We start from the raw sequence: 12,093 nt of genomic DNA on the forward strand, positions 1-12,093 counted from the left end.
TTGCTATCTCAGAGCTGAGCACTAAGCCAATAAACCCGTCACAAAAGGGATCAGTTGCCAGAGTCCAGAAAGGGTTAAGGCAGCAGTTGGAGAGGTTTGGGGTGACGTGTGCTTCTGGACGCCTGAGAAGTCTCTTGAAGGTAGTTCCCCTCTGGTGAGGATGGGAGCGTGCTGAGGTCTGAAATCCGAGATCCCTCGCAGCCTGGAGCTGGTGAGGTCCCAGTAAAAGCTGTTTGCCTGCTTTCCCTTCCCGAGCAGTCACACCGCTGCACCGGCCAGGGCAGTATGGAGCGAGCACCCTGGACTCATGTAGGACTCACTCTTCTCCAGCTCCTGCTCATCTCCTGCCTGCCAAGAGGTACTGTAAGTGAGTGTGTGTGTTCCCGGCATGGCCGAATGAGTCCCTTTCCTTCAGTGTGTTCAGAGGGGTTTGATCTCATGCGCTGTCATGGGAAGTAGAGAGATCTGCAGGGATAATAGAAAGAAGGGGCTCTGCTTTATGAATTTTTTTTCCTTGTCGGCATGAAGTGTGTGTGTGTGTAGGTTTACTCAGGAATTAATTTTGGTCAAACTTAATAGCCTTAAAAAGAAACAACTGGCTGAATTTGTTTGCCAATGACCATCAAGAAAAGGGTATGCAATCACTTAGCTTATTACTCCTTTTATTTTCTCAACACTCAGTGCTAAGGAAATGATGATAAAAAGAGGCATTTAAGTCTCTGAATTGTAAAGTGTAATTTGTTTAGTTTGGCAAGACAGAGACTTTTCTCTCCAGCCCCAACATCAAGAATGAAGGCAAGGGAGAAAAAAGTGAAGAGAAAAAAGAAAACAAAACCCACACATTGTTTCCAGTCTGGGATTTAGTTCTGCCAATATTATTCTTTCAAAGGGGAAGCCTTGTTAAAGCAGAATGATCTTTTTTATATTCAAGCCTCACTCCATTTTCTGCTGAACCAGCATATATGGTTTACCTTGATAAGGTTGAGCAAAAAGCATTTACTGTTGAGTGCACATTTGCTGTAGTTATGACCATGAACATGGGCTGTTTACACCTGGAGATGTCTGGACCTGCTTGCAGCAGCTAGCTGTCAGCATCATAGGCTGCTTCCTTGGGAGCTGCAGCCCTAAGGACTGGGAGGTGAGGTGCCCTCAAATCACCCACCCTTCAAGCTGCTGCAGATTTCAGCAAGGTAAGTGCCTCTTACCAGGGAAGCTGTCAGATAAGCAGGCACTCGGATCTTGATGACTATAAATAATTGGTGTCAAAGTTGGTGCTTCGGAGCCTGCTGCACCAAGGGCCGTGGCAGAGGGTCTGCCTCTGCAGTGCCCTTCCCTGCTGACCCCTCAGGACACAGGGTGCAGTGGACAGGTGGTGACCAGTGTTGTCTGCACACCAGGCTGGCCATCACCACCTCAGTTGTCCTGGGAGACTGACCTCCTGCCAAAATTTGCCCCTGGCTCGCAAGCACAGAGAGCTTCTCCCCACCTCTGTCCCACATGCACTGATTTATCCCTGTGGTGGCCTGTTCCTCGGCCATGTGCCACCTTGCACACAGGCCAAGGGAAGTGGCTCCATGGCATGTGCTGGAGGGGCACAAACCCAGCCCTGTCAGTGGCAGAGCAGCCCTAGGCAAAGGCTGTGGCTGTCAAGCAGCTTGGTGGGTAACAAATCCCTCCTGCTGCAGGGGCAGCATGTCTGTCTCATGGGGAGAATCTGGTCCGTGGAGTAATTGGGCATCAGGTCCCCTTGGCAGCAGTGACAAGGCGAGGCAGGAGGAAGGACAACTATGGGCAATGGGACACAAGGGCTGTGAGCCTTGGAGGGTGGGTGCCAGTTCTCCTGACACTTCCTCCTCATGCACCAGGAGCAGTGTGAGAAGAGCCTCGGGACACAGGAGGTGAGCTGTCTCCCTTGCCTGCTCCCCTTCCTTGCCATGCCTCCACTGCCATGTGGCTGCTGGAGCAGCTGGTGGGCATTTGCCCAAAACAAGTCTGGCAGCATGAGGGGAACAGGAGCTGCCCTCAGCCACAGCGGGAGGGGCTCCTAGATACAGGGGAGCGATTCAGAAATGCAGTGGCCTTAACATGTCAGGGCAGGTTGGAAAATAGCATTTTTTCTCCTCCCCACAGATGTATCCAATTTTTATCCACATTTATCACACCCAGTTGCACAGGGCCTGCCTTGAGAGTTGGGGGCAGGAGTCATGGCAGTCTGCAAATTTATTTTTTGGAATAAACTTGTAGTGCATGTGACTCATGTTTCCTTAAAAATATATGTGTGTTTGTGTGTGTTTCTGCCTATCTAAACTCTTCCCAACCTCTCCTCCCTTCCCCCTCCAGTCTCTGTCTAGAGAAGGGAAGGCCAGATGCACTCAGATGCATCCAGATGCATTCTGTCTTAGCAAATGGGTTACTTCAGTTCACATGTTTAGGTTCCTAGCATGGACAAAGGGAAAGAGACTTGCTTTTTGTTTTGGAAAACAAGCTGGGGTTACTCACTCTTGACCCTGAGACCACCTCAAGTGGCTCCCAGGAGTCCCTGCAAGCCTGCCAATGCCCAGAGGGACCCCTCACCACCACAGGACTGTGCAGTTGCTGTCAGCAGCATGAGCTCCCTCGGGGAAGTGGGTGCCCCTTTCTCTCCTGCAAGAGATGGATGTGGTATAGAGGCAAATGGGGAGGAAGGCCACAGGGCAGGGAGGGAAGTTATCAGCAGTGACAGAGGGGCTGGCATACTGAGGACATTTTCGGTCCTTGGTTAGGACTGGACTACACACCTCAGGGGAGCTGTAAGGTGTAAAATTTGAAATAGAGGCTCAGAGGGGTTGCTGCTGTCTGTGTGGACTGTTTCTATCTGGGCAACATAAACTGCAAGTAAACTGTCAACATGTTCCAGGTCTCGCACCACTACAACAGGCAAACCCTCAGGACAGGTCCGGCACCACTCCTCTATGTTTAGGACATGAGCACATTCTCGTGTTCTGTGGTAATGAAGTTCAATACAGCAGCTGCTTCTTCTCCACAGATTTCCAAAGACTGTCCCATATTGCAGAAGTCTAACCTCATCAATGCTGTCACTAACTCAAAAGTTCTACATTCATTACCTGTTCCTATTCCTTGCCTTTCAGCACAGAGAAAACAAATTCTCTTCCTGATCACACTACTAGAATATTTCTGTCCAGAACAAGCTCCTCTATGCCAGAAAGAATCAAAGTCTGAAGGGTAATGTGGCAACCTCTGAGTTTTAGCCTTATCTTGGCTATTTTTCCTGTCATAGCTTTTCTCAGATGAAAACACAAGGCCCTGGTGCCAATAATAAGATCACAAATGCCATCTTATAAATACAGAGAAGAAACTCAAGGAGAGGGATGTTTAAAAAATGACAGTTGAACTGATGCACATTTATTAAGTGGATAAATGCAGCTTAGTATTTTATATTTCCTCCTGTGTCTTCCCACTGGCTTTGATTTTTTTTTTTAATAGAAATCCTTTCTTTCCCTCCTCTTCCCCCTTACTACTGTGTAAAGCATGCACTATGGGCAGAAAAGGATGCTGACTGACTCTGTAGACGCAGCAGTCTAATCTTTCAGCAAAGGTTTCTGACTCATAAAGTAAGTACACTAAGTAAAACTAAAACAGGGGTGTATTTTAGCTCCTTTCTTAATTAGCTCAGCTGCTGAAAAGAGTAATAGGTACATAATTTCTAAAGAGAAGCAAGTGGTTTTAGAGACAGCATTATCCCTTTCATCCTCTTAACACATCTAATAGGTAAGTAGACATAATTTGCACAGTAGTTTATCTGAGGCAAAAAGGTTAACAATAAAGACCTGCACTTTTCTTTATTATTAATGGTTTGGGGTAGATCATTTCCCAAGAGCCCCGCTAAAAGTCTCTTAAAGGGAATGTCTCTCCTCCCTTTCAAGGTTTATTCCTCTTGGCCTCACTGAAATCAAATGGAGGATTTTACTGTTCCTCACAATGGAGCCACAGTCTCACCCCACGTTGTGCTCAAAGCATTTCCTGTTGTTAACATCCACATACATGATACCCGTGGGGTGAGGCCCAGTTTGCTTATCTATGCAATGACAGTAGAGCTGAGTAAGAAAGGAACAGAAAAATGAAACAGACCTAAAGAAAATGTAAACTGCTAGTAGGATTCGCCTCTGTTGAAGCCATTTTTTCTTTAATTAGAATGATTCCTTTCAGAATTATTACATGGTCAAATATTCCCTAATAACAACCTTAAGAAATTGCTCCTTCAAATTCAAATGTTCCTTTCTTCTTCAGAAGGCAGTTGTTGTTGTTGAGCAGGATGCTGAAAAATTAAGATGAAATCAAATACAAAGGGACATGTTCTCATCTGAGGAATTTTAAATTGGTTAAATAATCAATTTGAAAAACTCGTTGTCTACGAACTCTAATTCTAGAGATGTATCTGTTTGTATCTGCTCTTATTGCACTGCATTGTTAATGCAAGTGACACTTTTCAAAGCAATTTGAAATAATATTTCTTTAAACTTAAGTAGTATTTTACCAATGTGCTCATGGATAAACTGAGGCAAGGGAGGATAACTCACCTTTGCAGAAAAACAGAATGGACTTGTAGGATGGGAAGTTCCATCATTGCAGACCAAGATGTGGATGTCCTTATAAAATATTTTCTTCCATCTTTCAGGAGTTCTGAAAAATACACACGTACATCTCTCTCTCTCTCTCTCTCTCACACACACACAGACACACACAGCTCTCTCTTTTGGAGGACTCCAGAGCACATTTAGGTGGCAAACTTTTCATTTCCCCCAGGTATGGATGGAGATGGCAAACTGGTTTTCTGCTCAAACAGTCATCTGATCCCTCCACATAGCAGCTAATGTCAGCACAACTGTAGGAAGTGGGAATGGGAAGTCAAGGAGAGAAGGGAAAAAAGTGTTCCATCTCAGAAGCATGGGCTCATATCAGCTTAAAGTGAGTGTACACTATAAAAAAATCCCATTCTTCCAAACAAGTGGAAGACACAAGAGATAATTGGTGTAATTAGGCTTGTGTCAATTCACATTAGTTCTTAACTATATAATTTTCCCAGCTTTCAGACCTTTGGAACAAAAATCCCTTTCTATCTATCAAGGTATCTATGATTGACAAATTCACTATGGCGAAAGATTAGTGTGCTGAAGCTGACATTTTACTATGATGAGCTGACTGACCCACTCCTGAGGCACCAATGTGCTTGTGGATCTGTTCCTGAATCACTAAAGCTTTAAGCTTGATCTCAGCCCTGGGTATCAGGAGAGGCAGCAGCATCACTATGGTGAATTGCCATTGCAGTAACTCAGCCCTTGGACTGACACTAACAAGTGACTGGGAGCATTGCCTCTTACTGCTGTCTCACAAAATCCATCACTGACAGCCTTTAGGATGTGACATGTGCTATAGGGATTAGGAGGTCTTTCTAGGTGAAGATGCCAGTGAAAAGCATGAATGTGTTGTCATCTGAACATGAAAATGTTCATCTCCCACCTCACAGCCCTCCTCATGCTGGACTTAAAGCATCAGGTGAAACATTGTGTTGTGCTCTGCCAGGCTCCTGAGCCAAGGAGGTCTTCCCTCTGGCACCTGCCCTGGAGGTTTGCATGCTACCCCAACACAGCTATTTTTTGCTTGGTTTCCATGGTCTTGAGCTGCTTCCCTGTGTGCTGTTTATGCCTGGATTTAATGGGCTTTTCTTCCATCATTAAAATCTCATAAATTAATCCACTGTTTATTTGCCTGTCCAGACTCTTGTTTGTCCTTTGCAGCTAAATATTTTGCATGGGTTGTCAAGCAGCTTCTTCCTGCTTGTCCCAAAATCAGAGACACACTCACTGCCTGCAAGCCAGACTGCCTGTTTTGGAAGATTATCAAAGTAAAGCTCACAAAGCACCCCACAATTATCTCTGCAACAGCTGGCCAAGGCCTTGCTTTCAGTGTTTTACTCAGCCAATAAATCTTTCCCCACTTTTCTCTGCCTCCTTCTCTTCTGTTTTGGGGTAATGATGGCCAAGTGTGGGTGTGGGAGCTGCCAGTGGTTACCCATCCCCAAACACACAAGGAGGAATGGGGTTATGCCTCTGCCTCCCTGGAGCACAGGCTGAGCTCAGCCACACAAACAAACACTGTTTACATGCAAGTGGCTCTGTGCATCTCCCTCTTAAATTTCCGAGGCAAAGGTTTTATGTGCCTTTTGTTCAGTAGCCTAGAGATATTTAAAACAAAATCCCCAAAACAAAAGGGATTCCACCATTATTGAAGGGGTGCATAAAGTTTTCACACAAATTTCTTTTAAGAATAGCTTCTGCAAAACTTCAAAATAATAATTTCATGATTTATGTGAAGAAAATCCTAGAAAAGGCCTCTTAAAAAAAATCTCAAATCCCCATATTTCCTTGTCAGTACCTGAGAGCCTGAAAGGGAATTAAATTGTCAGTAAATCAAAAGACAGTCTATTTCCATTGTCCCAGTTGAGACAAAGGCAAGAAGTGAGGAAACAGCATTTCTGGGTGGCAGCAAGTTTATTTTTGCAAGTCATTTAAGGGACAAGATCTGCTCCCATCTTAGCACTAAATATTACCTCAAGGTCAATTTATGTTACAAATACACACATTCAGTCCATCAAGAATAAGTGTGGCATCTGCTTTTTGGCCCTGTTGTGAACACAAGCTCTACATATAAATATGCTTATGCACACATTCACTCTCTCTTACCCACATACAAATACATGTGTAATATTTTAGGGAAGAATAGAGTAATTTAGGTGGAAAGGGGACTCTGAAGGTCATTTGGTCTAGCCCCTTTCTTGGTGCTAACTTGGAGGTTGTGTTGCTCACAGCCTTATCTTGCCAGGTTTTGAGTTCCTGGAAGGATGGAGACATACCTTTGTCACTCCAGCGTAACTTTGCCTATGAACATTTGGATAATTTTATAGATAGCAATTTCTCTTGGATAATTTACAGCTACAAACCAAATGAATATAGCCATTTTATTAATAGGCTTTAGCAATCTTGAGAGAAATCAGATTTCTAGCTTGAGTTAGGAAAGATGAGAATTTAAAGAAAGCTTTACAAAAGCTCTGAGTGTTGGGTACTTATTTAATAGTCAGACTTTGCAGAGTACTGCTTCAGCAAGGAGTGAAACCCCCACCCCCATACACTAGAGAAACAGCTATTTTCTGTCTTGTATAGTGAGATGTATCAAACTGAATGTCAGTTCTAATAAGATAATTAGACACATGTAATCAGTTTGCTCTGGAATCTGAATCAGATACAATCCGTATATAAAAGGCTTAATTAAAAGAGAATAATAGCCATAGATTAAGAAATCCCAGCTTGGCCAGGTTGATTGACTGCTGTTCTGGGAATTAGAATGTATGAGTTTAATTCCTGACTCTGCTCTTGTTTTTCTCTGGGACCTTGAGCAAAGTCACTTCACCTCCCTTGTGCTTCATTTTCCCATCTGGAAAGAGGACTTTGTAGAGCATATCAAGATCTACAGACAAAGGCTATAAAACTGCTGAACACTAAGGTTATTTTGATGCAAGATTTCATTATTGGAACAAAAAATTACAGCACCTTATTGAATGTCAGAAGAAGCTTTTTCCTTTTGAAATTATTATGGGGGCAGAGAAGGGGAATGGAAAGGTTTCAGCACAAAAAGCAGCCTCGTTCCTAAACTTAGAGCAGCGACAGACTCTCCCTGGTCTGTACACCAGGCACAAGGGAAAAGCTCAGTTCTGAGAAGCACAAAAGGCTGAATTTCATTTCCCAGCCAAAGGAAAAAAAGTGAAGAAACAGTTTGGTGGTCCCTTTTTTAATAAAGCCAGTAAAAATCATTAGAGGGAAAGATAAGCTTCCAGGAACCAGGTTTCATGAGGTCATGGAGAATCAAGTGAGACAGAGCAGCTAGGCTTAGTAGTAGGGAGCTCCAGCAGGCACAGTGATTAGGTTATCAGGGACAATGAAACAAAAAACAGTTGTGTGAGAAGGGAGCCAGGTACAGGCATGCATCAGAGTGCTCCGCCTTAGAGATATATTGCTTGTCGCAATGACAAGGCAACCCCGTTACTCAGAGTTTAATACACAAGGAAAACAGTTGTTACCTAACCACAATTAAAAAAAAAAAAAGGAAAAAGAAAAAGAAAAAAAGAGGAGGATAGAGGGGATAAAAAGAGCTGGTCTCATTAAATTTCCTTCATGTCTCATCTTTCTAGTCTGCTCTCTCTCTTTGTACCATCAAACTCCATGAAAGCACTCATCAGGCCTGTCAGCTAGTTAGGAGGCATGCTGACAGCACCGTGCACTCATTAGATCTTACTTTGTAGAATTTAGACAGCACACTGGTGAGGAAAGACAGGATCTGCATTTATTGTGGCAGAGTCACAATCTGAGGTTGCTTCTTAAAAGAGTAGTTCCAGCATAGCTTAAGTATCATATGAGGTTATGTTAAATAATAGAAAGATGTTGCCATATTAGAAACAGTATTTGACAAAACGAACCTTCAAAAATAACGAAAAATGTTGTTTCCTTTGGCAGAGAAGCCAAATGTAACAACACGTGCTTCTGAGTGAAAATAGGGAGAGGAATTAGCAAAACCCAGCCTCAAAAGGGGCTTTTCCTGGTGGACACCCTGGACTTCAGGAGCAAATTCGCAAGTAGAAATACAACCAAAACATGCTGTCATAGTTTAAATAATCTATACTATACATGATGCTGTAAATCAGTCCTGCAATCTGAAGAAACTTTCTCATATGATGTCATCCTCTGTGGTTTTTTAAAACTATTCTTCTCACCACAGAAGTGGGAAGGATTGCAGAGACAGTGGACATATTCCTTCCCTCTGGTCTTTCTGCCTCCTCTGGCTGGCAATGCAAAACTGCCTCTATGTTCTTCAGACAACCAAGCCACATTGACATTTTGGCCACATGTTACCATGTAGTTTGGGTTTTTCTGGGCTGAAGACTTTGGCCAACCTCGTGCCATACATGATCTGACAAATCACTGAATAGATCCTGCCAATCCTCATCACATAATGGATTATTTCCATGTGTCCCTCTCTCTGTTCTTTGCTTGCAGAGTACACAGTGATCAATGAAAACTGCCCAGGTGCTGAGTGGAATATCATGTGTCGGGAATGCTGCGAATACGACCAAATTGAGTGCATCTGCCCTGGACAGAAACAAAGAGTGGGTTACACCATTCCCTGCTGCCGGAACGAGGATAATGAGTGTGACTCCTGCTTAATCCACCCAGGTATGTTTATGGCCATACTGCATTCACACCAAATCTTTGGCCAAGCCATCAGCACATAATGGTGGATGCTGGGCAGGGGAGTGGTGAGGGCAGGCACATCTCACTGAGGCATGGGAGTGGTGAGGGCAGGCACATCTCACTGAGGCATGGGATTGCCCCACATGTCCTCAGGAACTCCCTCTGCCACTCTGCTGACAGTAGCAAGACACTTGGCAGGGTAACATTGCTGCCAGAGAAAGAAAACACTTCATACAAGCAGTGTTGTCCTGAGGATGTCTTGGGCAGGTGTGGGAGCTGCCAAAGGGTGACACAGTAGCTGGCTTCACACCAAAAGTGGTTTTTTTGGTGCTCTGGGAGGATTTTCATCCCCAAAGCAAGAAGAGAGACAATTTGGAAGTCCTGCTAGCAAGGAGGAAAGAAAAAAGTGAAAGGTGAGAGCAAGAGGAGATAGGGCCAGGTTAAAAGACATTAGAATCATTTAGGCTGGGCCCAAGTGGCACCAGCATCCACATTCAGATTTCTGAGAGAGGCATTTACAGTTGGAGCAATGAGATTTAGAGGTTTGGGCAAGTCAGACTAGGAGTTTGGTTCCAAATCTCTCAGCTCCCTAGGTTTTGGGGGTGGAGGTTGGGTGTGGTTCACAGCAGGGAAGCTGTCAGCACCACAGCAATCACTAATGTCATTGGCATTTTCTGTGGAAAAGAGAGAGAGGCTCCTCCTCTTCCTGCAGGACAATCCACCTTGGCTTTCATCTAACACAGTGGCTCTCCTTTTAGGCTGCACCATTTTTGAGAACTGCAAGTCCTGTCGCAATGGCTCCTGGGGAGGGACACTTGATGACTTCTACATCAAGGGAATCTACTGTGCAGAGTGCAGAGCTGGCTGGTATGGTGGAGACTGCATGAGTAAGTGTCCTACATGGGCAGGGAAGCATGTCAGGGACAAGGATTGGTGGGACAGAGCCAGAGCCGTGCCGTTTCTTTCCAGCTATTCCTGTACAGTGACGCTTGCAAAGGGCACAAGCAGAAGAGGCCAAACACAACCAGGCAGTAGGCAGATCTCCAGTGAGGAAAACTTTTCTCCCAGTGCTTGTCTGCTAGGGATAGGCTGGGCCCCCTGTCATGGCAGGTTATGACCCTACTAAACTTCTGGTTTATTTTGGTTTATTTTTAAATATTAACTACTGTGACTCCAGAAATTTTCTGGTGTCTGCATTTCTTGGACATACTTCAGAATAAATGCTGAATTTATGCTCTGATTCCCCAGAGCATAAGCATAAATATTTACAAGGGCAACAGCTATATCAAAGAGCTTCGCCTCTGTCCTCCTTCAACCCTTGGAATGAAGAACCAGCCCCAAGGAAGTCATAGTACTTCCTCTCTCTTTTACACAGCTTCAACGCACTCCAGGGCAGCTCCAGAAAACAGTGTCTTGCAACTGCTGACAGTGTCATGAGAGACTAGGAGTGTTTCAGGCCCTGGTAGCAATATCTAAAGGTTTTGTTCCTGACAGTGTACAACAGCTCCTGCTCCTTAAATTTTGCTAAGTTGACAGTCCCAATGCTGTCTTCAATAACAAGTTCCATCAGCTAATTGGACACAGTTTAAGACTGGTATTTACTTTACCAATTTCCCACTGGTGAAGGTAGAGCTTTCTTTAATTTTTTATTGACTGTCTGTTCACATTTCACTGGAAGGGATGAAAGCAGGGTCTGCTTTCCCTACTCTGTTCTGTTCATTGTTCTACATACCTCAGGCTTGCATCCTCTTAGTCACTGATTTTAAAGTAAAAATTCAACTTGCTTTCCCAACACAGCCCATGACCATTCAGGAGGTGAAAGCATACAAAATAAAATCATTACTTCAAACAGCAGAATGTGGGGAATCAACAGGTTTTGGCAACAGAGCTAATTCAACCTTGATGCTTTGAAAGTTGATCAACTGAGTCCCGTGCCATTTATGGTGTGATTTCTGATAGCACTGTAACATCCCGTTTGCTCTAGGTCAATACTAGAGCTCCCGTGGCACTTTTTATAAAAGCAGAGCCAAGAAAGACTCTTTAACTCCTGTAATATTTCCTCCATCTGCCTGAGTATATTGGTTGCCTACATTATATTTGTCTGCTCTCCCTACTTGTTTTAAAGCAAATACACCCTCGCAAGAGGTCTATTTGGACATTTTTGCAATATTAAGATTTTTGGAGAGCTTTATCTTTTAGTGGTTTTCCTACTACTCGCTCTTTTGAGGGAAGCAGTGTGACACTAAGGATGTGGTCTCTTTTGTGTGGTTCTATGGTACTTGATAGGCAGCGTAAGAAGGTCAGATAGTGCTGTTGTCTCTTCCACTCTTAAAAAGGAGACATGGGGGGCGATTGTGATTCCAGCACACTCCTGAGTTCCCCTGTTCTGGCTCTCATGGCTATCTCACTTTTGGCCTTGGCTCAGGCATGCAGAGACTGCATGTCTGGAAAGCAGCCCTATAACCATGGTGGGTGCTGGAGTGCAGGCTCACAGTGATGTGGCTTTGGGTCTGGAGGGTGGCCAGCGAGGAGCCTTTGAACACCAGCATGCACTGCTGCCGGAGCAGTGGGTGTGCTAACACATCACACTTCGGAGAGGGAAGGAGGAGGCATCTCTCTTTGGCACCTGCACACAGCATCACAGCTGGAATTCTGCAGCCAGCCCTGGGTGCCTTGCCAGCGGCAGAGGGACCGTAAATCCCAGAGACACAAGGAAGCGCAACCACAGTAATTAAGGGACGTAATGTGTCCTATAGTGCCAATGCCAGCGCTGACAAGCACACGGCCGGCCCTG

At 44.5% G+C, this 12,093-nt stretch overlaps 1 protein-coding gene across 2 annotated transcripts in view; it reads left to right on the forward strand.

Annotated features, from left to right (window-relative positions):
• The first annotated feature begins 278 nt into the window (after positions 1-278).
• The window catches only part of PAMR1 (peptidase domain containing associated with muscle regeneration 1), a 59,889-nt gene continuing 48,074 nt past the window's right edge, over positions 279-12,093 (forward strand). For both annotated transcript variants that reach the window (XM_008919950.3, XM_008919951.3), the window contains exons 1-3: positions 279-358; positions 9,105-9,281; positions 10,058-10,186. In XM_008919950.3, coding sequence (XP_008918198.2) covers positions 286-358; positions 9,105-9,281; positions 10,058-10,186 — 379 coding nt within the window. In that variant the 5' untranslated portion in view covers positions 279-285. The remainder of the gene's footprint in view (positions 359-9,104; positions 9,282-10,057; positions 10,187-12,093) is intronic.

Source organism: Manacus vitellinus, unplaced genomic scaffold (assembly GCF_001715985.3).
Source record: "Manacus vitellinus isolate BGI_N305 unplaced genomic scaffold, ASM171598v3 scaffold_59_pilon, whole genome shotgun sequence".
NCBI lineage: Eukaryota > Metazoa > Chordata > Aves > Passeriformes > Pipridae > Manacus > Manacus vitellinus.